This window comes from Buteo buteo, unplaced genomic scaffold (assembly GCF_964188355.1).
Source record: "Buteo buteo unplaced genomic scaffold, bButBut1.hap1.1 HAP1_SCAFFOLD_56, whole genome shotgun sequence".
Lineage (NCBI taxonomy): Eukaryota > Metazoa > Chordata > Aves > Accipitriformes > Accipitridae > Buteo > Buteo buteo.
The window spans coordinates 287,998-315,310 of record NW_027439222.1 but is presented as its reverse complement, the minus strand read 5'-3'; the positions used below and the strand labels follow the sequence as shown (position 1 = coordinate 315,310).

General features: G+C 53.4%; 2 protein-coding genes across 2 annotated transcripts; one reads left to right on the top strand and one right to left on the bottom strand.

The window, feature by feature from the left end:
- Window positions 1-9,163: 9,163 nt before the first annotated feature.
- LOC142027788 (proline-rich protein 22-like) lies at window positions 9,164-10,849 on the bottom strand. The gene is made up of 2 exons (XM_075021997.1): window positions 10,747-10,849; window positions 9,164-10,272 (listed from the first exon to the last, which is right to left on the bottom strand). Exons 1-2 carry the CDS (start codon window positions 10,847-10,849, stop codon window positions 9,164-9,166), a joined length of 1,212 nt encoding a protein of 403 aa, XP_074878098.1.
- A 12,055-nt stretch (window positions 10,850-22,904) lies between these two features.
- LOC142027787 (T-cell activation Rho GTPase-activating protein-like) lies at window positions 22,905-24,925 on the top strand. The gene is made up of 6 exons (XM_075021996.1): window positions 22,905-23,062; window positions 23,296-23,457; window positions 23,542-23,651; window positions 23,998-24,193; window positions 24,421-24,538; window positions 24,804-24,925. Exons 1-6 carry the CDS (start codon window positions 22,913-22,915, stop codon window positions 24,923-24,925), a joined length of 858 nt encoding a protein of 285 aa, XP_074878097.1. The 5' UTR covers window positions 22,905-22,912.
- The last annotated feature ends 2,388 nt before the right edge of the window (window positions 24,926-27,313 follow it).

Genomic DNA, 27,313 nt, shown 5'->3' with positions numbered 1-27,313 from the left:
GGATTGAGATTTATGAGTCAGAGGGAGAATGATCAGAGGAGAAAGATTTATGCCAGTTACTGTTCAAAGGCTGCATTCTCTCTCTCTTTGCGTATATCCACAGGGGTCCAGGAGGAAAGTGTTTTTTCAGGCAGTTGAAAGAGAAATGGACTTCTCTGTCATTTGGGTTTGGGGGTTTTTTTGGTGTCCCAGTCTTCTTGTTCTTCATAGGATAGATGTATTATTGATGACAAGCAAAGCCGGAGATTCTGTCCCTGTAAATATCAGACACATGAAAAGACCCAAGTTGAGAAATTCACATGGACTGTGGAGGCATGGAGGCAGCAGTGTTTTGGGATTACCATATTCCCCAGTGGATATCTGCAAGTGTTGCACAAGAAAGAAACAACACAGAGAAAATGTAGGATGTGACTGATGCGCCGCTATCCCACGTGCTGCCGAACAGAGACAGTCTGTGACTTCTGTGTCCAGAGCGACTGTTTATTAAGGAGAAAATGTACAATTGTTTTGTATCTCCTTCAAGTGGCTTGGATTACGCAGTTTTGCATGCTCACAGCAGCATAATTCCTCTGGGAATGTCCACCCAAGGAGAACCGATGTGGATGTGCAGAGCTCTGAGGTGTCCTGAGAGTTGTGGGGTGGCAGGGCTGCAAGGCAGCAGGAGCATTTCTTTGCTCCCACATGATGCAGAGGCTGCATGCAGAAATATAATAGCAAATTATAGATCTTTGTGGGTCCCAAGCAGCGTGAAAAATCTGCCCGTTGTCCTTTTAGGCAGTAGTAGGGTGGAGGAAGAGATCTCCATAGCCATACCTGGTCTATGGGTTTTTTCCATGTGGGCAATGAAAGGATGTGCCTTGGCATTTTTGAAATCAGCATTTTCTACTTGTGTGTTTTTCCATCCAGCCTGAATTTTCAGTGATATTAAAGCATCTTTTTACCTTCCCTGGTAATGGAAAAGAGTCTACACTGGCACATATCGCATTGTACCCACCTCAGGAACATTGCGCTCGGTGAAAGACCTATGATGTAAATGAGCATCAGACTGGTGGATTTACGGGCAAGGAGTTGCACATACAACTGGACTGCTGTAAAACTTAGAGATGTTTTAAAACTAAAAAAGTGTTTTTAAAACCTGAAATCTGTTGTTTGTTTTGAGTGGGCCCATGTTTAGAGGTGGAAATTTTGAGTACAGTGTAAACCAGTTGGAATTACAGAAATGAAGGATCTCACCCAACTGGCTTACCAGTGGTGGAGATGTAAGGATAAAAATGAAACAAATTGCAAGTTAACCTCTTAACACTTTGTTATACGTGTGACAGACAAATCACTGATCTACCTGTGCTGATTCCCATTTCTCTATGATTCATGTGCAAAACCTCCCACTCTGCAGAGTGCGTGAAAGATGGTCAGCCTTTCAAGCCATATCACTGTGTAATCTTTGTATTAATCACAGAACAATAACTTGAAATAACATTCAGGGTAGGTGAAAACAGCATTGGACTCTAGCCTTTCTGTTGTCATCTTCACCTCTGGAAAGAAACTAAAAGTCTAAGGTGTGTTGCAGTGAAGCTTACAACTTGCAGTTGAGTGAGTAGGTGTATACTTGTTTTCTCACGTTGAGGTATGTTTCTTCAGCTATGACGTAAATAACTGATCATTTGAAATGGACACATGCATATGTATTTTATAATCTGAGGTGTGTAGTTACAGGACAGTAAGTTCCATGCTGGTGGATAGCAGTATAAAGATAATATACAGCAGGTTTTTCCAATAGCTCACCTAAGTTTATGACTAGAAAACTGGCTTCCAACAATTACAAACTGAGATTCAGAAGAAAAGAAGCCATCAGTACAGTGTGAAGTATTTTCAATGCTAAACTGTGTGCCTGTGTTTTTCCTTTGGAGGCAGGGCTACAAACCATGCAGAAACACACAAGCATACTTGAAGAGCTGCTGACATTTACTACTTCCTAGTAATTTCTTCTGGAGAAACAAACAAAACCCCCATCAAGCCAAAACACACCCTAAGGGGCAATACACTTGTATTTGTCAAGTATGTACAAGTGGAGAAGGACTGTTAAGTACTCAGCTCAAAGGAGTCCTCTTAGCTGCAGATTTTTGAAAACAGTTAATAAAAGCGGCAGCTCTTGCTCTTGAGAAGAGTACTGTCCAGTTTCAGAAGGCAAATCCTCTTCCGCTTTCTCCCTTCTCACCCAGTAAATTCACTGTATCGCGTGCATCTTAGTCCTGTGTTTGTCCACGCTGTGGACAGAGGATGCAGCACCCATCCTGGATGCACCAAATGAGACTGTTTTACCCACCTCGTTAGCCTTTGCACAGGCATTGTCTCACAAGTGCCAGATTCTGTATGTGTGGGTACCTGTGGGAATCCGATGTATACCTAAGGATTGACCAGTTGATGTTGCCAAAATGAGACAGTATTCAAAGCGAGCTGTGATGAAAATAGCCCTACTAAGATAAGTTGCTTTAAATGACTATGCCTATATGAATGAGTGAGTATTGATAAGCAATGCAGGTAATTAAGAAAGTGTATAAGAAAGGTCTCTGTGCCTACAGAGTGTCTGGCACAGGATGCACGTTAGGCACCTATCCATCAGGTAATTTTAGCAGAGCTTGAACTAAAGCAGACTCTTTTTATTTTCTTTAAAACACTGAGCTTTATTTTTGTTAATACATCTGCCAAGGTTTTGATTAATTTTAGAAGTTCTGATCTCTAATTTGCCTAGTTCTTCAAGCTAAAGAGAACAAGCTTAATCTATGAATATTTACCTTCTGCAACGTGGTAATGCTTTCTACGTCAGCTTTTATGGTATGCAATTTAATTATGGAACAGCTGCATAACAGCTTGACTTAAGATCAGTTTTACAGAAACAGGACAACTTTAGGAATACAGATACGTAGAGCGTATCAATGATGGTTTACTAACTGAAGGGGACATGCAAGAGCATGCTGTGAAATATCATTCACAAAGATATTTCTAAGTGTACTAAGGTGAAATCGTACTGTACTCGGTGAGCAACCTCAAGTAGGATCCATGGTTGTAGTGCGAGGCAGAGGGGCATATGTGTAAAAGCGATGAAATCATACCCCAAGAAGTTATAAATAATAGGGAAGTTTGGTTAATGGGTGTAAACGGTGAATATTGGCAAACATAACTGCAATACTCTTTCTTGGGAAACGGAGAATGAAAGTAGCTCTGCTGCTATTTCGTTGCGAGTTTCTTTGACCTGTGAATCAGCCTGTTGAGCCACAAGACAGCTCTGGAGTAAATTATTGGAATTAATTTTTTTCAGTTTTTCCCTGGTGCTGTTCAGAGCAGAAGGGATGAGATATATACATAGGTATGTATGTTCCAGTTTTGATAAAATGCATTTAAATCTTGAGTGTGTTAAAACTTTGGTCTCGTGGGGAGCAAAGCTTGGGTCAGTTAATGGGTTCTTGGGTTAGATGATGTCTGTCTGGCATTTGATAGCATTACTTGAAAACCAAATGCATGATTTATTTATCCGCTTTAGAGAAGCAGACCTATAGGAACATAGGAAGGCCGAGAATTACATGGACTGCGAAGTATTTTATTTGGGCTTTTGTCCAAAAAACCCCTGCCTTTTCAGTAAACTGGTAAGATGTAAGGGCTCAAAAAATCATCGAGAGAGTGAGTCACCCAGACGGAGTGGAATTCTACCAACGATGCGTTCTGTGGTAACTCTAGTAATATGAGAGGTAGTTGTACCCATTTAGCAGTGCTATTTTTATTTCTTTAAAAAGATGCTGTTGCCTCGTACTGGGAGGAATCCAAGTCCCATAATGGCCCAACATTCCGAAAGTCGACGTGGGGAAGATCAGCTAGTGCAAGTAATTAATCAACAGGCAATACCTGGTGAGGGTGTGTTGGTACGGCTGGTGGAAAGCGCTCTCTCTGTGTGCAGTGGACAGTCTCAGCAGTACCCCGCTTCTTTGGAGGCAGAGAATGACACTGTCGCTCTTGGCATCTGTTTTGTCTGGGATGTTTTTAGAGGAAACGCGTTTGAAAGTGTACTGGCCTGCTTGCACGTGCTGGAGAGGTAGCTTATGGCTGTTGCTTCCTTGGTCAGGAGAAGGAGGCAGCAGTGCTGTGCGTGGGGTAGGTGTGTAAGCAGGGGGTGAGCTGGCAGCAGGGCTCCTGCCTGCGTACTCCAGCCCCAAGTGTAGCCCTGGCCACAGGTGTCCAGATGTAAGTGTGGGGGCACAGCACGGAGGGAAAGGCCTTGCCCCTGTTGCCCCGAGCTCCTGATGCACCACTGCCTCGGCAGCCTCTGCTGCTCGCTCAGAGCCCTTCCGCAAACCCCACGTGTCCCCCACGTCCTGTCCCAGACTGCTTCCCACAGGGAGAATCTTCCCGCCCCGCTCCTTCCAGAAGGTGGAAGGGGAGTGATTTCGGAGACTATAGTCGCTAATACAGACTTGCCCAGCGAGTCGTCATCGCAGGCGTCTTTGCGCCTCGCCCTGTTTGGCAGCCCCTCACTGCAGAGCCCCTCGCTCTGCTGCAGAGCCCCTCTTCTGCCCCCTCCCAGGCTCCCGCGCCTTCCAGCTCAAAAATCCTGTCTTCTCTTCCAGCCTCAGCTCCTGGCACCGATTTCCAACACTCATCTACCAGCTGTACTTAGAAAAATGTCATTCAGACAAGAGCCCCGCAGCTTAAAAAAAGAGGACAAGGCTGAGAAAGATGGACCCCTTGTAGACTTTGTCAGGCCCTTTATTCATCCTGTGATTAAGGTTGGGGTGACAGAGGTGTCGAACTCTGCAGAAGAACATTGCTGCTGTGGCAGAAGGTGCTTCCGAGGTAGGAGACATCTGGAGCCCGCACGAGCGCTGTTTGGAGGGGGGGCCAAGGGAAAAGGTGTTGGAGAAAGAAGGATGTGTTTCTGCATCTGGTGACCTCTGTGGGATTGTGCTTGTTGTCACAGGGTCATTTACTGTGTTGTTTCAAGGATGAGGTCTTCGTGCTTTTAGTCGGTTAGGAAAGCAGCGGTACTTTGGCTTACACTTCACCTCTTGTTTTTTCTTTCATACTATCTGCGCAGAGAAGGCACAGGCTGGATTTAAACTGGGGCTGCTGTTTTCTCCTGGAGATTGGTGAAACTTTCCTTGAACAGAAAGCAAAAGGAATTTGTTGGAGCTTTTGCAATAGCAGTGATGTGTCAAGGTTAGAAAAAGTCTAACTGCGAGCGGCAGAGGAATGCACTGAAGACGACTCAATATGAGTGATAGAAGTGATTCACTTTATTTGCACAGATAGGTCATATTTATACAGCTTACGATAATTATGCCTACTAGTCCTAATATGATTGGTACATTGCTAATGTTTATTCGTTACTAAAACACACCTACTTGTGGTTTGCAGCTATGTAGGTTCCGCAATTTTCTCATGGGAACTTTCTCAAAGTTGTCTATGAAACCTTGCCAAGGTCACAGTGGATGCAGTTACTTATCTCATTCTTCAGCATCCAGGTGTTGCTTGTCAGGACAGGCTCTTCTTATCTTCTTTTTTCCCAGCGCACAAGGACACAGTATTTTGTAAACTTATGCTTCGTTCCCACATAGCGGCTGGATTGCTCACATGCCTTTGCCCAGCCAAGAAATCCTCAACATCTAACTATGCATCAGGCTCCAGGGTCTGGTGGTACAGGAGAAAAAAGTTTGCCTGAAAATCAAAAATGTTGTCTCTAGAGTGCAGGAATGCGTTTTCCTTTTGACTGTCATGGGAAATGCAAAGCCAGGAACTGGCCCAGCAGTTAACTGATTTGGGGCTTGATTCTTCACCCTTATGCTGAGCACCTTATTTCAGAGGGCCTATTCGTGAAAGCAGCAGTAGTGCTCACAGAGGAGGATGCTGTTCTGTTCAGTAGAGTGGGCAGAACCATCCCTTCTGAGGCTGCCTGAGCTACTGCTTGCTTTGGAAAGCAGCACAGCAACCTTCCTTCCCCTCTGCTATTTTCTTTGTGGGATTTATTTATTAAAAGTGAACCGAAGGATGTGCTGTGAACAGCAGATTAACATGGCTATGCAAATGAAGGCCTCTGGTGTTTGATAACTTACTGAGTGAGTGTGATTGCCTGGTCACCAGCTGTTAGAGTGAATCCTGGCTGAGAACAGGCAAAGGGGAAAGTCATCACTAGATTAAATAAGAAAAAAGCAAATAAACCCATCGATAACTCGCCAACAAAATACTTACCTCCCTGTCATCCTCAGGAATCCATTTCTTGTAGTTCTGCAATTCACTGTTTTCTCTAGCTGAAGAAATGGTGTCATTATATTGAAAAAAAAAATGCTGAAAGGATATATCCATTAAATAAAATTTACATAGAATGTCTTTGTATATAATGTTTTTTTTACCCAGGAATATGAAAGGTACCTTCTTCTAAAACAGCATGGTTGTAGATTAGTTCATGTATTCCTAAATACAGCTAAGTAAGCTGTCAACTTAAAGATTTGTCTAAGTTAGTAGCATTTCTCTTAAATACAGCCTGTTAATGTTAGCATAAATGAACGGAAGGAAGGAGATAAAGAACGCTGTGCGCAACTGTGACACAAGCTATGTTCAAGTGAGACTACTAAAAGAATTAGTAGCCTCAAACAGAAAGGGGGGAACTGATAGCATATTTCCATACATTCTGTATGGTATGTCTAAATATTTTGATGGTTTGAATATTTTGTACCAGCCGTGGAAACTGGTTTGCTGCTAGGTGACTGTAAAAGTGAGATTTGGTAAATAATTGAAGTTTGATTTCACCGGAGCTCTGATTGTTAAAGTCGCTTTCCTTCGCCGTTTTTTTAAATGATGGCTGCATCAGCCGGACGGATGGCACTGTCGAGGGGCTGCAGCTGAGCACCCCTGGTGCTGCTCCAAGCCTGGATGTCTCACCTCTCCAAGGAAGCTGCACCCAGGAGCACTCTGCCACCTGCTCTTCCAGACCCGGTGTTTCTCATTCAAACTGAGATGACCCGTCGCGTTGAGCCGCGTGCAAGTAATTTCTATAGGATTGGCTTAACATGCAGTAGTGCTGTCTGCCTGCGCACGGTTGTCTTCCACCGCTGGTCAATGGGAGTCTCTGCTGACAACTAAAAATGGAATTGAATGGAAGGGAATTGCAAGTCAAAAGGGCCCTGTAATAATTTTAGAGTGCCTGAGGCACCATGCTGAAGCCCTGGCATTATAAATAAGGGTAATGTACTAGAGACTGAATTGCAATCAAAGCAGCTGTAAGAACGTGGAGTGTGCGCTGAGCTTCTTTAAGGTGTGTGGAGTTAGATTATGATCTGTAGGCAGTGCAGGCAAATCCATATTTGCTCACGGACGTATGTAGGGACCCTAAAGCCTGTGATTAGAAAGGCCGAAGGGATGTGGGGAATGTGAGAAGAAGGCTCCAGAGCCAGGAGTGAGAGAGCTGTACTGGAGCAGCCCGACCCTCTGGTTGTCTCAAAGTGTTTCCAGGGGCTGAACGGTGGAAGGGGCTGACTCTGTCCTCCCGGCTCACCGCGTCTCATCTCCTGGACCGTCTGTGTGATGATGCAGTCTGCTGACCTCTTGCTGCATTTCACGGTAATTACATCTACCTAAAATACTCTGTTTAAAAAAAACCAAACCAACCGCTGTTTATGAATAAGGTTGGTGGGAGGATGGGAAGAATCCGAATGTCCTGGGTGAGCTCACTGTTCCTGACATAAACTGGAGTAAATCCAGTACTGTCAGTGGGCCCGTGAGTGTTAACAGCAGCTCATGGCAAATTGCACGGGCTGCCCCAGAAGGGCTGGAGCTGAGTCGGAGGGTCAGGCAGGGGAAGCGTAAGGGTTGGCCTTGGTGCCTGCTGAAGCTGGGCAGATGCTGTGGGCCACCCTTGGGACAGCTGGTACAATGGCACGGCTTGAATAGCTCGATGGTGAGGCGTGATGGCAGGGAGGAGAGCGAGCGCTTCTTGAGTTGGGACTCACTGTCTGATTTCAAGTGCTGGTGGCTGAATTTACCAGCTCAGTGCCTTTATTCCCTTATAACCCTCTCAGCCACCATGGGCTGTGTGTGTCCTGCTTTGTGCCATGTGCAGGATGACAATCCCTTTTTCTGCAAAGGTGAATGGGCTTGGGAAGAACACCAGTTAAAGGGTGCCACGTACTGCTGCGTTTTGGGTGCAGACATACCCACAAATCTTGCTCCCACCAAATTGCATCCTGCAGGGAGAGTTTTGCTGGTAAATGGGTGTAAATGGGTGCAGGCAGACAAGGGGAGGAGGGTCCCTGCCTGGCCCGCAGCTCCCTCCCTCGCCATTCTTGGGGTGATTTGGGGTTATTTTGCTGTGTCAGTGAGGCAAAGCTGGGCTCTCTGGGGCTGAGGTCAGTGGGACCTGAGGAAGGCTGTGATGGTCTTGAGGCTTTGAAGGGCTCTGCAGCGAGCCCCGTCCCCACTGGAGGGGACGCTGGTGGGGTTCAAGATGAAGGCGTTGGAGCCCTTGCTGTCGTGTGTGCCTGTGTCCCCCCCGGCCCCCAAGGTCTGTCGTTGTCGCAGGGGCTGCGTGCTGCTTTCTGTGTGGGGCCGTGCCCGTGAGTCCTGCAGGGACCTGTCTGTCCTGGCTTCCCCACCAAAGGGCTGCTCCCCCTGGGGAAGGGGAGAGGGGAGTCGTCCGTGTGCCGCCCCACCGTTGCCTGCCCCGCTGGTGGTGACTCGGCCCTGGGGGTGGCTCGGTTCCCCTCGGGGCTTTCCCCGGCTCGGATCTGGGGCTCAGCAGGGCTTTTGCACCTCTCGGGTGCTGTTTTTTGGTGCCCCCTGCTCTCCCTCCCCCTCCCACACAGGCAGGGAGCGGTTCTGGAGAATGAGCTTTTAGTTGAAAAGACAAGAGAAAAGGTCCCATCCAAGCTGGTCTAACCCCTCCCTACCCCCCTCCCCGACCTCCCCTTCAACAAATACCCACGCCTCCTCTCCCACCCCCCACTCCCCCCATCTCCATCCCTCTCACCCCTGTCTAATCCCCACCCCCCACACACACCCCCACGTTGGCTGCAAGAGCCCTGCGCTTGCTGGGTGGCGTTGGCAAGGAGCTCTGCGCCTGCCTCTTCCTCCGCTTGCCTGCCGTGGCAGGTGGGGATGGTGGCAGGTCCATCCCGGCATCCTCTCACAGCTCCTGGGGCTCCATCCTGATGATGTTGAATATTTCTAGGCTCAGCATGATGTTGCTGAGCTCGGGGATGCAGTAGTCAGGGGTGAGCAGCTCCTCAGGCAGCGAGAGCGAGCTGAAGTCGCGGTTGGGGGTGGCTGCGCCGGTGCCACCAGTGTCCCCGGGCATAGAGCTCCTGCTGGGAGCATCCTGGTTGACCCCCACTCCATCCGGGGAGCAACCAAAGAGCACTAGGGCCTCTTGGAGAGGCACTTTCTCAGACGCTGCAAGTTCACCTACAGGCTCCCCAAGGGCTTGATTGTGGGGGTCAGCGCAGGGGCTGGGGGGGACGTCACTGCCTGGGGGTGCCCCCACATGGGTGGCCATGCCACAGGTGTTGATCTTGGCCAACGGCCCCTCGATGTCCTTGTGGCCGGGGATGGGTGTTGGCATCGCTGGGGGGGCTGGGGCCATCCCTCTCCCCTCTCCGCTGGTGCCAGCAGGGTCCCCAGGCATGGGGCCGCTGCTGGGACCATCCTGGCTGACCCCCACTCCATCCAGGGAGCAATCGAAGAGCCTTAGGGCCTCTTCCAGGAGCATCTCCTCGGACACTGCAAGGTCGCCTGCGGTGTCCCCAGTGGCTTGATTGTGGGTGGCAGCGCAGGGGCTGGGGGAGACATCGCTGCCCAGGGGTGCCCCCACAGGGGTGGCCGTGCTGGGGATGTTGATCTGTGCCAACTGCCCCTCGATGTGCTGGTAGCCGGGGATGGACACTGGCAGCTCCAGAGGGGCTGGGGCCACCCCACTCCTCTGATTTTTGTAGGGTGCGAGGTATTGTGGTTGGCCCTGGGGGGTCCCTGGGGCTGTCCAGGCCAGGGGGGCCCCGCAGCCCCCGGGACCCCACAGGGCAGCACCCAGCAGAGAAGCGGCGCCTTGGCCGAGCGTGGCGGTGGCCGGTGGAGGCAGGTGGGTGGTTGTCCACTGGATGCCAAAGACCCGGGGATCGAAGAGGCAGCCACATGGAGCCCTCTGCAGACCTGTGTGGGTGAGGGGGAGCCGTGCTGGGCCGGGGGGACTCTCCAGGGGCACCCGCCGAGCCGGCCCCCGATGGCCGACATCCCCCAGCTCTGGGCCAGGGGCGTGGGGAGCTTGTGGCTGGGGCGATCCCCATGGGGTGAGCTGCTGTGCCGGTGGGACGGGGTTGCAAATCAGGGAGGAGGCTCGCGTCTAGGAGGTGAAATGGGAGAGGTGGCCCCAAATATTTGGGGAATTCTCTGCAGATGAGCTTTCCTGGGCACGCACCGCCCAGGCGAGGGCAAGGATGCTCACCGGGGCTTGCTGAACCCCCATGCGAAAAGTGCCGGGGGAACGGGTGTGATGGGGATGGCGAAGGTGCCAGAACAGACTGGGGTGCCATACCTGCTGGTGGTGCCTGGGGGGCCTGGGGTGCCTGGGCTGCAGGGAAGGGCTGCTCCCACGCGGGCAGGCGGCACAGGTTGGCTGAGCCTAAAAGAGAGAGACAGGAGCGATGGCCGGCGGTCACCTCCGCTCTTGGTCCCCAAAAGCATCCCTGGCCTGCAGGGGTTGTGGTCGGTCCCTACCTTGAGGGTAGAAGGTTTTGGGGAGCACGAAGGGCTGGAAAAGCTGGGGCGCCGGGGGGCCCCAGGGCCCACGCGGTGGGAGCTGCACTGGTGGCCGCGCCATGGTCCCTTCTGGCCGTTGGCTGCCAAGGACTCTTTGGCGTCTCCCCGGAAGGAATGCGGGGGCTCCCTGTGTTCCGCCCCACCCCCAAGAGCCTCCCCAGCTCGTCCTGGGGAGGGAAAGGGTTAAGGGAGGCTGGGGTGCCCCTGGGGCCTACAGGCGGCTCCCGGGGTCTGCGGGTGCAAATCCTCTTTGCTTTCAACAGTATTTTTCCGGTGGGGGAAGAAGAGCAAGTTGATGCAGCCGAGCCGAGCGGGGACCAAGCTGCAGCCGCAGCCTCCTTGCGCCAGATGGCAAATGCATTTGTGACTGTTGCCCGTGCTTCTGTTCGCTGCGTTGACCGGAGCGAGGCAGAAATAGGAAAAAGGACCTCGAGGGCGCAAAGGAAGGTCACGCGGTGTCGCTCGGTGGCACGCTTTCCCCCAGCCCTTGCTCCAGTAGTGCTGTCAGGTCTTTTAGTCTCCTGATGGGAAAAGCAGCAGCTCTGGATCCCCCTCGGAGGGGGCGGCGCTTTCCCTGGGTGCGTGACACCCAGGAGGAGACGGTACCCACCGCCGCGTGCTCCCAGAAAAGCACTGGATTCTGCCCAACGTCCGGTGTCGGGGTGCTGGGGCTGTTTGCGCTCTACGGGACCCCAGGGATGGGGCTAGTACATCCCCTCCTCGTGCTTGGAGGATTCGGCACTAGCAAGGACACCCTGGTACCAAGGACACAGGCCTCTCGCTCCCGCTGTGCGAACAGTGTGTGGCCTGGGGAGTCGGGACAACTGCCGTGAACCGGAGGCCAAAGATCTCTCCTGGCCTGTATCCTGTTAATCAAAGAGATTGCACTCTGTTTGTGAGGCACCTCTGGCTGCAAGATTGTGCAAGGCCATCTGCTGCGTAACTTGTGGCAGGGACCGATGCTGGGGGTGTGAAGGCAAGCGCGCTTCTAAAACCATAAAACTCCGTTTCATTTCAGAGCGCAGCTGAGCCGCCCCGCTCCTCAACACTCTGCCATCTGCACCGCTGTGGCTGGGACCGGGCGGTGCTGCACATCCCAAAGGCCACCAAGTCACACCCGCGTCCCTGCTGCTTTGCCGGGAGCTTCTGCGATGCGAGCGATGTTCTGGGGGCTGATCTCTTGGACTGCAGCTACGCCATCCCTGACGGGCAGCTGGTCAGGAGGGTTGTGTCCCAGGTGGAATTCCAGCTCTCTGACGAGAACCTGGCCAAGGATGCTTTCCTCCTGAAACATGTCCAGAAGAACAAGATGGGCTTCGTCAGCATCAAACTGCTGACGTCCTTGAAGAAGGTAGGCAGCCCGTCGCGTTGGCCAGCCGGGGTGGGAAGTGGCCTCCACGTGGAGGATGCCTGGGTGTCTGGGTGTGCTCTGGCTGTCTGCGGTGAGGTGGACGGGGAGGTCCAGGCTCTGCTCAGGCTGCCTGTGTCCCGGCAAAGCGCTGGTGGTGCAGAGCTGGGCCCTGCTCTCTGCCTTCAACGTGCTGCAGCAGTTTGCCACCCAGGGAGGGTGGCTGGGGAAGCGGTGAGCAGTCCTCAAACCCCAAGCCCAGGGCTGGCTTCACCTCTTCTGCCCGTGGTTCCCCCAGGCTGCTGTGAGAGAGGAGAGCTCGTCCTCCGGCGGTGAGGCTCCTTTACGTTTGGGTTTGGGGCTTTCTCTTTTCTTTTGTTTTTCATCACGACTAGATGAATGAGCAGCGCAGTTTATTAAAGCAACGGTACAGGTGCTTTTGGATTGCCCGTGATAAATAGACTGTCTGCAAAGCACGTGCAGGTGGCAATACAGTTGCCTACAAGCGCATGAAATGATGAAAGAAAAGAGCTCTAAAGAATTCTAAGTTTCCCGGGGAAGCACTCGGTACAGCCGAGTGTTTGAATCTCATGCAATAGGCATCCCTGTGGCGGGGGGGGAGAGAGGCTCAGCTCATCGACTGATCCCAGAAGTCAGCGATGTCCTCCCGACTTGTCTGTGATGGTGTCTTCCCTGACATTTCTCCTCTCTTAAGCCCTTTTATGTTTTCTGAGTTTTTCGGTGGAGCTTGAGTGACTCTAGTCATACATACCTTTCCTTTGATTGGTATAAAGTTCTCTCGGTTTGCTTTTAAAGGTATACGCTGGAGAAAATTCAGAGCATGTGCTCAGTGGGGGGGTGGTCGCACCTTGGAGGTGGGTACCTTTGGGGGTGGAGGTGTGTTTTGGTATTATAATGAGCAGAGTTCACCCAAAAGACCTGCTGTTGTGTGTGAGTACCCCAGAAGTGGGCACGTGTGATAGAAACCAGAAGTGTAGGGCGTTAGCTCGACAGAACCGCCGTTATTTTACCTCCTTGCTTCAGTGGATTCAATGCAGGGACCAAGCGCTCTCATTCCGATCGTTCCGGTTGCCTACCCCTGCGATCACAGAGCCTGGCCGCGGGGTCTCGGCTCCGCTCCACCCTCCGTGTTACTTTTCAGAGTCAGCGTACCAAGCTTCCCCGGTGTTGCTGACGTCCAAAGTTGCAGGTCACGTTGCTTAGGGAGCCACCATGGAACCGATCCTTTACGTGTGCACTGCGTTCCTCCCCGGAGGTTCACCTTCCCTTGAGGGGGCGGCGGGAGGCGTGCGTCGTACCGACAAGTCACCTCCAGCAATCATTGCACGGGCTGTCGCTGTGCCCAGGAGGCCCGGGGGTCTCTCCCTGCCCTTGGCGGCCATGCCCTGGGCCCAGCTGCTGGGTGTCCCTGGCGCCTCCTCTGCCACTCGGCTCGCAAGGAGACGCCTGGTGCTGTTCCTCTTCTGTCGGGTCATGGCAGGAACCAAGCGTGCAGCGCAGAGACCGCCCTTATTCGCTGTCCCCTCTCTGCGCCAGAGCTACAGCCTATGTGGCCCCGCAGCCAGGAGGAGCAGGGACTTGATGTGGCTGGACACAACCCCTTTTCGTGGGGCGTAAGGGGGGTGATTTCGGCAGCCGCAGCCTGGTGGCAAGCCAAAGCGTAACCAGAGCCATAGGTTGGGATGGTGGGTGCCAACAGCCCGCCACGGAAGTAAGTCAGGCTTTGAGAAACAAGTGCGCGGAGGTGACCCCGGTGTGGTGGAAGGAAAGGTTGGTGGTATTCAGACGTGGACCATTTGGATCCGTGACCAAAGGCCAGCCAGGCAAAGGACAGACAGCTCTTCCAAACTGTCAAAATAGCCCATTGCTGCTATTGCCATCACAACCCCTTGTCCCACTGAAACCCAGCTGTGCAGCCTTTCTATTAAACACACCCGTTGGCCGTGTTTATAGGGGATACCAAAGGCGCTTCAGCCATGGGTGAAACTTCCACAGCTCACCTGTGACTTGAACCTTTCCGAGAGTTCTTTGCCTACCTCGGTTTGTGGGAAGATGTTCAGATCTTATCTGAAACCCTGGCAAGTCTCCTTTTCCTTTAGGATTTAGTATTTTGAGTACTGAGAGATTAAGAGAGGTACTCTCCTTGCCATTTTGTGCGTTGGTGCCAAAATGGATCTGTACCTTCAGACTCTGTAAATGAGGGCATCTAGGCCACAGACGTTCCTTTGGTTGTGGTGCTGCCAGAGGTGAAAGACAGGGGTTTGGTTCCCTCTGCAGGAACTCTGCAGAGATGTAGAGAGCATGCACGGTTTCCTCACCGTTCCTTACCAAGGCACCAAGGGACATTTGCTACCACACTGTCAGGGGAGGTTTGGACTTGACGTGAGGAGACATTTCTTTCCCAAGAGGGTGGTCACACCCTGAAACAGGCTTCCTGGAGAGGTGGTGGGTGCCCCATGCCTGTCAGTGTTGAAGAGGCTTTTGGACAATGCCCTTAATACCATGCTTGAACTTTTGGTCAGCCATGAAGCGGTCAGGCAGGAGGACTAGTAGGGACTTGTAGGTCCCTTCCAGCTGAACTATGTTACTCTCACTCAGAATGTGAAAAGAGAAAAAGAAACAGGTTTTTCCCACTGTGTTGGAATTTGACAGAAAGTAAATTAAAGATGCCTTGTCCAAAGTTGCACAGCAGTTTAGCAATTGCATTTCAAACCCGTGTTTTGGTAGTTGAAGAAATTACACTGCCAATAGAGCTGTTTAGGAAGAAAAAGGAGTAGTTTTGCGGAGGATGTGTGAAGGGCTCTAGAAAAATATCTTTAAAGAGTCTGTGGGTGTTTCCCATGGAAAGCACTGATTTTGTTTGAAAGCTAAGGCTCTTTCAGCTTGGGCATCTTTTAGTTTTAGAGCAAAACCTTAGTATTTCTCAGAGGAAACAGGAACTTGTACAAATTGAGTCGAATCCTCAGCTTCCTATTTAAAAATGTCTTTAAGGGAAATGTACTATCAGGCCACAACTGTGCAATGGCATTAGTCCCTAAATTAATCCCAGATGCATACCAGTTCACAAGGAAGCCATCTACTTGGTTGTCTGCTTTATGAAATCTCCCCTGGCCTGTAAGGCTCACATTGAATCCCATCCTACCATCACCTTTAACACACTTGTTTTACCCATGATTTATGCTTCATAAAATGACCTTCCATAAGTGTTAGCAACTCCAAGTCAGCACCAATTCTTTTGATAAAAATAACCTGCTACGATTGTCTGAGCAATCATAGTTAAATTATACCACCACTTCCATACAGTTCTGTAACAATATTCCTCTAGTGGTTCTGATACAACAGAGCTTCTTTATCTAAACAGTTAATGGCAACACCCATCGATAAGTAAGGAACACATAGATCAATATACTTTTCCAGGGGAAAATATTTTAAAGACTGTCCATTAGTAGAAATCAAAAGGCAAAACCCCTCAAAGTCTGGAGGAAGATGCAAAAGTGCTTCTTTGCAAGAGGGTTTTCGTCCACTCTTACTGAAGTCAACTGAAGGGAAGATCTGAATAAAGCCACGGTGCCTTCTCCCACCCGACTCTGACCATTCACCGAGATCCAGTGCTTAGCGCTGTTCCCAAACAGTTTCCACTGAGACTGGATGAACTGTCAGATGCTACCAAGATTTATAAGCTTAAGCTCCCAGTCTCTCCTGCCCTTTCCACATCCACTTCTTCCCTTTCTGATAAGGCATGAATCATCATCAGAAATCACTCTCCAGCCCATTAACAAACTAAACATTGCACAGGCTCGTAGAAGTACACGGGTGACTATTGTTACATCTGCCTCCATATTAGAGGGATCAGCACTGTAAAAATACCTGCAGTCAGCAAATATTCACGTTGCATTTATGAGCATCTTCATTCCAGTACACCCATTATGAAACAATATTATCGTGGTAGGAAGGCTAGGTAGGTATTCCAGCAAGGAAGACTGCTTTGCTGCTATATTAATACCTTATATTATAGTGCAATAATCCTGTGCTCTACAGAGTCTCAGACTGGTTCATTGGAGCGGGGCGGGGGGGAAGTGTATGGCTTTAAACAGCTTGCAGTATTGGGTCAAAAAAGGCACAGATGTTGCAGCAAATCCTTGAAACAACATAAACTCACTGTGCTCATCTGAGCCTATCCAAAAAAGTATTCACCGTGGCCAGACCAAGGGTTCTGTGCTGTGCCTGGCTAATTCAACAGCAGGGCACCCTGTTTGGGAGAACCACTAATCCTCAAACGTAGCATTAAAGAAGATGAGACCAAGGCTACAGAGACTTTTGTGAAACTGAGCATAAGAAAAGAATCATACCTTCCTGAGCCTCAAAAGAATTTCTGCGAAATCTTAGATATTTCTGCGATGACTTCAGGAGATAATCTTACAGCAAGTGACTCCTAACAGAGTTTTCAGATGCCTTTAGGAATAAGGAAGGACTTTAGTAATCTCTCACCCTCATATGCAGTCTCGAGAAAGCATATGCCTGAGAAACAGAGGAAAACCAGAGTGAGGAGATGGGGAAGTCGAGAACGTTATTCGCAGTAGCTGCTCTCATTTGACCGGATCAAGACTGGCAGAGTGTTAGCAGAGGTATGGAACAGATGTGAAAGCCTCAGACGTTTCTGCCCAGCGGGTAACACTGTGGGATGTAAACGGTAAGGCTGCGTGCATTTTTTTCGCAACACAGTAAAAAGTGAAGTTAAAAATACCAAATCCACCAGACCGAAAAGATTTCCATCCTACTCAGGTGATGAGAGGAAAAAATCCTCTCAGGAGATTGAAAGAGAGGTACTCCATAAACACGCGCATCTGTGGTTCCCAAGCCCATCGTTCAAAACTTCTGTCATCAGTTTATTTTCTCCCATGGGTCTTCTCCAATTCAGTAGCTGTCACTCCAGTGAAAACCGCAACGCAAAGCTGACATTTATTGAAGGTGGGCAGGGCCCTGTGAAGTCTACTGTGGCACTGCAGACAAATCTAAACATCATCTTTACTCACAAATTTCCATTCAGATCAGTGAAAGCAGAATTGCCTCTGAGGTGTGGGAATAATAAAGAGAAAATTCTCCTTTCGGTTGCACTTAAGAACAGGCTTGCAGAGGCACTGGTGGGAAGCCTGCTGGAAACCGAGGGGCCATGTGGAAGTCAAGGAAAGCAGAATATGCTTTCCACCACCTAGAGAAGGAGCATCTGGATGGGGGAGGAGGAGCAAGCAAGAGAGGAGGAGCTGAGACTTTGCCAGAAGAAATAGGAGGCCCCTGTGGTGCTGACCGCCCAGGAGTGCTCCGGGATGTCACGGGGAGGCTGGCACGCTGGTTCGAAGCACAGACCGCTTTCCCCTGCTCCTTTTCCACGCGGGCACCAGGACACGGTAAAGCAAAACCCGGGCAAGGTCAAGCAGGACTCGAGTGGCACGAGTGAAAGGGACAGGTGCCCGAGTGATCTTCTCTTCTGTCCTGCCAGTCAGAGGTAGGGGTGTGTAACCGAAAAAGCCAGTCGAAGAAACTCTCTGAGGCTCAATTTTGGAGTTTTAGAAAGCAGGCATTCTTTATTGCAGCGCTGGATGCATGGGAGATCGTTCTGCCTATCGTGCATACCGTTACCTACAGCAAGGCAAGCTTATATTGTTCTAATCGTATACTTATTTATGTTATCCTTGACATAGTGTCCGCCCTTTGGGCATGCGCAGTGTGGCTCATCTCTTTTTCCTAGTTAGCTGACCTCGGCAGGTTTTAATGGCTGGATGCACCAATGTCTGTCCCAACGGCAGGTGGGGGACAGGGCCCTGCCCTTCGTGAGACCCCCAGCCCCTGGAGTGGTGGCTGGAAGATGGGTAGGTCAAAGGACCCTGATGGGAGCCCTGCAGGGCCTCATCCATTGGACCGACGGGCACCTTCCCTTGTCACACAGAGCATCTCATGGGCTGGAAAAGGGATGCTCTGGAGAGTTTCTGGCAAATCTCTGGAGAAAAGCTTCTTCCCGCCCCTCTCCCAGGGGCTTTCTTGGTTCTGGTGCCCTTCCCAAGGACAGCCCCACAGGTGGGTGCAGCCAGCATGGCAGGAAAGAACAGGCAGCAGCCACAGCGGTCAGCACGGCGGGAAAGCCAAGGATAAAGCCTTATCACCCAAGTGTGATAAAGCCTTAATAACCAAGCGTGCTGCTCCTCGGACAGGAGTATTCCTGCCTAAGCTCACCACACATTGCATTTCCCTGTGGCTTTCGGCAGGATATGAATGGCTCTTCAGTGCCGGTGGTCGCTCCCCTCTTTCAGTGAAAATTGCAGATTTTCTTCCTGTTGGACCCGCCTCAGTTCCAGTCTCTTGGGGGTTGAAAGCTGGCACAGCATGGGTGCCAGAGACGTTCCCACAGCTTGGCTGGCGTCCACAAGGAGGAGTCTGTCTTTAGCCACGATGGTCATTTCCAGGGAAAACAGCTTGTGGTATTGACCAGGACCCTACGCGGACAACAGAAGAGCAAGGATGCGGCCGTTTGCCACAAGTCCAGTGGAGCAGGCTGCTCAAACACAGCCCACGGTGACTTTCTGTGCCGCTGGGCCTGTGGGGACAAAGGATTAAGCCTGAATTACCTGCATGAAATAGAGCTATCGCTAGCCTCGTGCAACGGCACCCAGGAGCTGGTCCTGAAAACCACCAATCCAGGACACGGAAAGCTTTTAACCGCTGTGGCTATTCTGGAATAGACTGTGCCGTGTGCATCCATTTCTATTAACAACCCTTCTCCTGCAGCCGCAAAGGAGTTTGAGAGCTTGCTTATGGCTAAAGGGGGTTGGTGACCTGGGACGGTGGCTGAGGCTTGGGGCTTGCATTGCCTGTGACCAGCTATGAGCACAGAGTGACAGAGGAAAGACTTTCCCTGGGGAAGAGGCACCAGGGAGTGGCTGAGGTGGAGGAAAGCTTCGCCCCGGTTTTGGCTGTAGGTGGAAAGCTCTGGATCAGCACGAAATTCTACGTCTCCTGTAGCATGGCACAGGTACCGAGTCTTCTGTTGGTACCAAGTAGAGGCAGAATGTCAGGCAAAGTGGCTCATCGAATGGGAATGATCTAGGGAAATTTACTTGGCTATTAAAAGCCCCATTGCTCCAGAAGTTGAATCTTTTTTCTCTAGTCCTTTTTTTTTTTGGAAGGGGGTGGCGGGAGGGGCATGGATAATTTATCTTCATACCTACAAAACCACGCATTGTAGCAGTCAAGATGGAATACGCCTTTCTCACGTACCTTTTCTTTTTTGAACACGGTGAGTTCAATCTGCTGATCAATAGCCCACTGCGTTCAATAGACGCCTTGGATTTCTATCCTTCGGCTCAAGAGCTAGACACAACCTTCTGTCGTTGGTGTTAGCACAATTAATGCAGATAATCTGCTATCTTCTCCCTAATAATCTAGGCTACATACTACCTAACAATCTATGCGAGAGTACAACCTGATCCAGTGTTACACGCAACATCAGCACTGTGAAGAGCTGTGACATTCAAATGAAAAAGGAGACATTTTGAACACCTTGTAATAGCTTGCAGGAATACAAAGGGGAAGCACTGTGTAAATAATACCCAAACCAATATGGATTTTTCCCCTAAATTTCTGAACCTCCTGTGACAAGTGATGGCCTATCAAAGTGCATGTCTGCCCCCCCCTGCGCTGCACCACGTGGGATCTGTTCACATTCCCTGGTCTGGGAGATGGGGCAGAGCGGACCCTCCGGCAGCTTGCAGCTTGTGGCACAGAAGCGGGAGGAGAGGCTCATGCGCCGGAGGGTCCTGCTGTCAACCTGGAGGATCTTGACAGGCTGGAGAAAGGGGCTGACAGGAACCTCCTGTAGTTCCCCAAGGGGAAGAGCAAAGTCCTGGAGACCTGGGGACGAAGAAGCCCTTGCGCCAGTAAATGCTGGGGGACACCCAGCTGGAAAGCAGCTGTGCAGACACCTGGGGTGATGGTGGACGCCAAGTGGAGCGATTTCGAGCCAGAAAAGTGCCCCTGGGGCAAAGGCGGCTCCCTGCCTCCTGGGCTGCAGGAGGCAAAGCGTTGGCAAGAGGTGGAGGGAGACGGTCCTTCCCCTCTGCTGGGTCCGTCCAGCCCGCCCGGGGCTCCCCAGTGCCAGGCAGAGACGGCCATACTGGAGAGAACTCTCACCCACTGGGTGGGTGCCCCTCCCACTTTCCGTTGGGCTCAGAATGTTGGTCGTTGGGCTTAGAATGTTGGTCGTTGGGCTCAGAATGTTGGTCGTTGGGCTCGGAATGTTGGTCAGTTGGAGCCCACAGCCACCAGAGACAGCAGCACGGAGCTGTGCTGGCACACAGGAGCGCTGGGAGGAGGCAGGATCCGGCCGAGCAGCACCTCGCCGGCACCGGCACCTCGCCTCCCATCCCCGCTGTCGCCGAGTGGCCCGCGTCCTCGGTCCACGGCGAGGGTCCTCCTCTCCCGGGCAGGATGGGCCAGGCCAACTGCTGCTGCGGCTCCAGGTGAGCTCTCCCTGTGCCTCGGGGGCACGGCTGGGACCCGCGGTGGCAGCGGCCTTTCTCATGCCCGCCGCTCTCTGCTCTGCAGGGAGGCTCTCGCCGACGCCGAGGCGGTGCTGAGCGCGGACGTGCGGCTGACCCGGGGCCGCAAGAGGAGCGAGAGACGCCTTCTCCTCCTCCAGGAGGAACTGGTGATCGCCAAGTTGCAGTAAGACCCTCAGAGCCCAGCTGCCTTTCCCCCAGCCCTGGCCCTGGCCCCGGGGCAGGGACACCCCAGCACCAGCCCCAGGCCCCGGCACCTTGGTGGGTGCTGGAGGCGCCCATCGCTGTCCGTCCGTCTGTCCCAAGGGCAAGTGGGGGACGGGGCTCTGCCCGGGGGGATCCCCAGGAGGTCACCTCCAGCTCACCGCCTGCCTCTCCTGTCTGCTCTCTGCAGACGTGGCACCAGCGTGCGCCCACAGCTCCGCCTGGCCCTGGACCAGCTGTGGGTGCTGAGCGGCGGAAAGGAGGCGGCGGGGGACGAGGAAGAGGAGGAAGGCGGCGATGAGGACAGGACCTCCGTCATCCTCGTCTGGTCCACCGGCTCCTGTGTTGCCGCTTTTGGGTGAGTCGTGGTGCCACGTCCCATGGTCGGGCAGGAGAGGTTCACAACCGTGCCCACGCCATCCTGTGAACGGCCTCTGCCCTGTGTGGAGAGCCTGGGCAGGGAGCGGGAAGCACGCTGGCAGGGAGGGATGGGGGCATTGCCAGGTCCTGCATCCCTTGGTGCCCTTTGGGTCCCCAGAAGAGAAGGGCAAAAGCAGCTGCTCTGGCAGGACACGGGGAGCCAGGGCTTGGGCAGCGCCTCTGTCCTGCCCCACGGGGCTTCGTCCCACTCCGGCGTCCTTCCCCACGGGGCAGGGCTGCACAGGCGCCCGCCTCTGCCCACGGGCTGGGGGGCAGCGGGTCCTGACGCTGGTTCTCCTCTCTTTCTGCAGCTCCCGGGCGCTGAAGGAGCTGTGGGTGGGCACGCTGCTGGGGTAAGCCAAAGGGGATGCTGCAGGCACAGCCGGACGGGGGAACACAGCTCCCCAGCTGGGGAGAGGTGCCCTTGCGGCTGCGGGCAGCTCTCGGGCAGAGCTGCCTCACAGGAGAGAAGGGGCAGCTTGGGGCTCAGCCTGCTCTCTCCCTGTCCCTTGCCGGTGCACAGGACACCAGGAGGAGCCAAGAGAGCCCGCGTGACCCGTCTCCCCTCCCTCAGACCCCTGGAGAAGGAGCTGAGCTGCCGCCACACCGTGAGTGTCTCCCCGGTCTGGGCTCTGTCCCCGAGCCCTGGTCCTTAGGCATTGCTGCTCACCTTCCTCCGCTCCTTCTCTCTTGCCCAGTGGAGGACATTCAGCACCAGGAGCCTGGAGAGGCTGATGGAGGGCCAGGCAGAGGTGAGAATGGCTGCCTTTCACCCGTCTCTGGCTGCGCCGGCGTCTGCGGCCAGCGGGGTGAGCTTGTAAGGCAGAGATGGAGGGAGGGAGCGTCCCGCGGTGCCACTCGGGGAGCGTAGAGGGTTGGGGAGCCACCAGGCATGCCAGCACATCCTCGCTGGCGGCGCTGGGGGGAAGCCTGCCGTGTGGGGCAGAGAGCCCAGGAGGGCAGAGGGTCCCAGCTCTGCCGCGCTCAGGCTGCTGGTGCCGGGTGGCAGCTCGCCGGTGGCCCTTTCTGCTGCGGGGCTGCTCTCTAAGCGCAGCCTGCTTCTTGCAGGATCGTCCCAAGCAAGGGCAAAGGCCACCGACAGCCCCATCTATCAAAGCTGGGGGACTTTGCGGCTCACCAGGTGAGTTCTGGAAAGAAGCACATTGTCCTGCAAATGGTTGAGCTGTGCTCACTTGTCCTTTGAGTGTCTCCATGCAGGTGCGGCACCCCAAGGGAGGACGTCACCTGGACGAGCAAGGACACCTGCTGGGCAGCAGCCGCTGGATGTGGTTCTGCGGGGACCCAGAGCCTCTCCTGCTGCCCACAGTTTGGAGGAGGGCAGGGCGAGGGCTGGGACAGGTTGTCCCAGTGGCATGCCGGCTCTCAAGAGCTTCCGAGCTGGAGCCGCTGAGCTGGAGCTGTGGTTCCAGCTGCTGGCTCCCTGCCCATCCTGCCTCAGCCCTCAGCACCGTGCTGCAGGCAGGGCAGGCTCCGGGAGTGCTGGCCCGGCTGTCTCCATTGACACGCTCTTGCTCCATTTTCCTTTTCGGAAGGAGGGAACACCATCAGGAGGAGGAAGAGGATGGGGCTGCCCTGGCCCTTTGCTCATCGGAGGACCCTGGCCGCTGCCCAGGCGCCAGGGCAGGTGGGCTCCGGCTGCAGCAGGGCGCTCTTTGGCCAGCCCCTGGCAGCCCTCTGCGGGGAGGACGGCTCCCTGCCCCGGCCCATCCAGGTAAGCCAGCCTGGGCAGGGGGTCCCCAGCCCTCCCTCCTGCTGCTCCAGAGGGGAGGTGGGTGTCCCCAGGAGCTCCGGGGATGGGGGATTGGGCCCTTCACCCCCAGAAGACGCTTCTGGTGCCAGCCCCCTTTGCGGGGGGCAAGGAGCAGGATCTGGGGCAGTGCTTTGGTCACTGCTGTTGGAAGGCAGCTTCTCAGCCAAGCAACTGTCCTCCTGCCCCTCCTGCAGGAGATGCTGGCTGTCCTGCACAAGGAAGGACCGTCGACAGAAGGGATATTCCGAAGAGCTGCCGGCAGGACAGAGTTTCGTGAGCTGCGGGAGGCCCTGGACCACGGTGCGGATGTCGACCTGGGCAGCCAGCCTGCGCTGCTGCTGGCCGTCATCTTGAAGGTGAGCGCTTCTGACCTGCAGCTGGAAGAGCTCCTGGCTGGCCTGGAGTGTTTAGAGGCTCACCTGGAGCCCCTGGCATTGCAGGACTTCCTCCGAAGCATCCCCGCCAAGCTCCTCGTGACAGACCTCTACGAGGACTGGATGGCAGCGATGCAGAAGAGCGGCAAGGAGGAGAAGGTTGAAGAGCTGAAAGCGTAAGTGTGGGCAGCAGCCTGCCTGTTGAGGAGGGACTGGTAGAGGCCTGGGACTTGCCTGAAAAGGGACGGTCTCCTTAAAAAGCTGTGTCTTCTGACAGCTTGCTTTTGCTGCGGTGGGCTTAGATTTCGGGGGAAAGGGCACGGAGAGGGAGCCTTCCCTTGCCTGGGCTTGGGTGAAATGAGGAGCTGGGAAGCAACGCCGTGCTTCCTTCCTGAAGCGCAGGAGCACTGGCCGCTGGCTGAGAGCACCCGGAAAGCTGCGCAACCCACCTGTGTTGGGCAAGCTTTGGGGACAGCTGTGGGCAACATCTGCTCTATTCACGTTGAGTTCCTGTTCCCTCAGGGTGGCCGAGAAGTTGCCTGGAGCCAATCTCGTCCTCCTCAAGCGGCTGCTGGCCCTCCTCCAGCACATCGGCCACAACGCCTCCAGCAGCAGAATGACCGCCAGCAACCTGGCCATCTGCCTTGGGCCAAATCTGCTGAGCCCACCTAACGAGGACGTGCTCCCCCTTGAGGCCATGCTGGCGGTGACTGAGAAGGTGCGCTGTACTGAGCAGCCGGCTGCAGCCTTGCCGGCCCATCCGAGCTTGGCTGCTCAGAGGTCCCTGGCTGCCTCCTCTCTTGAGCGAATGCTGGTGGGGTGGCTGCCTGCAAGAGCAGCCCCACAACCACAGCCTCCTGCGCAGAGGCAAGGGTCGGGAGTGGGAAGGGCTGTGTGATACATTTTCAGGCACCTGGGTTGAGACTGAGGGTTTGATGTGTGCAGGTGAACGTGCTGGTGGCGTTTCTCATTGAAAACTGCGGTGACATCTTTGTGGAGGAGATGGCTGGCCGCTCCTGTCCATCAGCCGGGGAGTCGGCAGCCCCCATGGACAGAGCCACAGGTATGAGGAGGAACTGAGGGCTGTCCCAGGCTGGGGCTTGGGCTACCAGAAACCTCAATGTCGAGAAGACAGCTGGTGTAGGGCTTTGGGTGGGTTTTGCTTTAGGTGTGCTTTACTTCCAAGGAGTCACTTTGCTGCACGTGCTTTTCCTTTCTAGACCTGCATTTGGAAGAGCAAAGTGGCCCTGCAGGCAGAGCAGACAAGGACCACCAGGCAGAAGCCTTGCTGCACACACCACCCGCTTCTCTGCTGGATGTCCTCAAAGAAGCTGGGGGAGACGCGGTGGTGGAGTCCGAAATGTCAGAGGTATGGCAGCTCCATCAGGGGCTACCCTCCTACCCGAGACACGGTATCCCCGTGTTTGCTGAGCTGCCAGAAACGAACTGAGTGTCACACACCCGTGTGAACCCTGTGTTCCAAAGTGAGGCCCTTGGAAGAACGGGCTAATGCAAACCAGCCAGAGGGATCTTCTCTGTAGGGCTAAGGCAGCATTTTGCCAAACAGTCGCCTGCTACTCCAGGGTGTCCCTTGCCACCTGCTGACTCTGACATTTCTGTTGTAGGCACCCGTTGCTTTGGCTCCAGCCACCCCAGGGAGCACAGTAGACTCCCTGGGATGCACAGAAGGACTAAAGAGCGTTTCAGAGGAAAGAAGGTGAAATGAGTCAGCTTTGGGTAAATCAAGAACTGATTCTAGTTGATCCTGGCTTTACCTACCTAATCATACTGGGGGATGGAAAGGTTTGCAGGCTCCCCCCAGGAGAAGGAAAACGGAAAGAAAAGAAAGAGAAAACAGGCCTGGGCAGAGGAGAAGGAATGCCAACGAGAAAAGAAAAGAAGGAAGAGAGAAGGAGATGGGGACTTAAAAGAAGCAGGAAGGTCCAGCAGGTCAGGAAGCCCAGGTGTGTACCAGGCTCTGCTGCCCATCTTTCCCAACTCTCAGCGCTGCTCCAAGTCAGTCCGACCCGCTGGCAAGGGACGGTGCTGCGCGGGGCTTGGAAATAACTCCATGGCCGCTCCCCAGCGGCTCCCCATCGAGCCCTGCTGCGTGGCACAGGGGCCCTGTGCATCTGTGCACGCATGCAGGTCTCCAAGTGCATTACCCGTGGGGATAAGGTGCCAGAGCCATCCCCTGGTTGATGCCAGCCATAGCTCTCTCTTCTGGGCTATGAACAATTCCTCGTCAACGGTGTTCCCCAAAGAAAGGGGAACCAAGTCATGCCTATTCCTGCCTTCATGGGTTTATCAGTGCTCTCTGACTCTGTCGTTGTAGGTGCCGTTTCCCTGTTACGGGCTGAAGCCCTGTGACTCCCGGGCCCGCCCCCCGCCGCAGTTGATGTTTGCAATAAAAGGATCTTTTCTCTCTTCTGAGTGTGTCTGCCATACGATATTCTGGACTAGGTAGATGGGGTTTTGTGGTGAGTCCTCGGGGAGGAGTCTGGGATCTTGCCTTGTCCCAGCATCCTTTCCCGCAGGCATCAGGGTTGAGTTCAGGTGCTTTAGGAGTGAAACCAAAGCACAGACTCACACAGGAGGGTGGAGGTTGGAAGGGACCTGTAGAGTTCCTCTGGTCCAACCCGCCTGCTCAAGCAGGCTCACCTAGAGCAGCTTGCCCAGGACAACGTGCCCTTGGGTTTTGAACATCGCCAAGGACGGAGACTCCGCAAACTCCCTGGGCAACCTGTGCCAGTGTTTGACCACCCAGACAGGAAAAAGTTGTTTTCTCATGTGCAGCTGGAGCATATCATGTGTTTTCATTTGTGCCTGTTGCCTCTGGTGCTCTCAGTGGGCACTCTTGAGAAGAGCCTGGCTCCCTCATCTTCATTCCCTCCCAGCAGATTTAGAGAGATAGATAGATAAGACACCCCCCCACACACCCCCAGGCTTTCTCTTCTCCCCACGGAAGTGTGCCAGCTTAAAAGCAGCAGGGAAAAGTCGGCTTCCTTGAGGCTCCTTGTTTTGCAGGTGACCTGGAGACGTGAGGTTCCCCTGCCAAGCTGGCCCAGGGAAGAGAGGCGGAGGGCTGGAGGGCACAGCTGGACTCCTGCTCCTGCAACAGCAGGGACTCGCTGGCCAGAAATGGCCCCGAGGACCCCGGCAAGGGGCTGTGCTCAGTGCTGCAGAGGAAGGCGAACCCCCCCGGGACCTGTGCCAATCTGCCCGGGGGAAAAACTCCTTCCTGAGCCCAGCCCTGGTGCCCCGAGCAGGGTCCGGGGAGCTCCTGCGGGGGAGCGCGTTTGGGGTCGGCAGCCAGGGACCTAGAGAGTGGTTTTATGAGTGTGAGTGAATTTGCTTTTGCAATGAGATGTGTACAGGCATTGCCAGGGCCTGGCTTTACTCTGGAAGTGACTGTTGTTAGCTGCTGCAGAATTGAAGAGACTGTGCTATGAACACCACGCCAATTAGGCTGTCTCCAGACCTGAAGCTGCATTAAATCTCGTGCCACACTAGTCTCCTTTTTCCTTTGGAGAAGTAGGCCGAGTCTTTGAAATTCTGCCACGTGACTTTATTTTGGGATGAATTGAAATGCAGTTGTTTCTTTAGCTTTGCTTATTAGCATTCTGCTGGAATAGTGTCAGATCCAGGAGGATTAACCTTCCTCCTTGTTTTGTTCTCTGTGTTGATTTTGGAGAGGAAGGCGTGTTGTCTGTCTTGTGGTGTCGTGTGGTGTTCAGAAGATGCTTGAAACGTTGCTCTTGTCTGTGACCGAGCTCTTTCCCTCAGCGTAATCCCTTTGGACAGCACTGCCAGTAGTGTGCGTACGTTTCTGAGCAGC

Coding starts and splice junctions, on each gene's coding strand:
- LOC142027787 (XM_075021996.1), top strand. CDS start 22,913: ATGGGGCTGCCCTGGCCCTTTGCTCATCGGAGGACCCTGGCCGCTGCC. Junction 23,652..23,997: donor AAGGTTGAAGAGCTGAAAGC/GTAAGTGTGGGC, acceptor CTGTTCCCTCAG/GGTGGCCGAGAAGTTGCCTG. Junction 24,194..24,420: donor TGCTGGCGGTGACTGAGAAG/GTGCGCTGTACT, acceptor TGATGTGTGCAG/GTGAACGTGCTGGTGGCGTT.
- LOC142027788 (XM_075021997.1), bottom strand. CDS start 10,849: ATGGCGCGGCCACCAGTGCAGCTCCCACCGCGTGGGCCCTGGGGCCCC. Junction 10,273..10,746: donor CAAAACCTTCTACCCTCAAG/GTAGGGACCGAC, acceptor CCCCTGGCCCAG/AGCTGGGGGATGTCGGCCAT.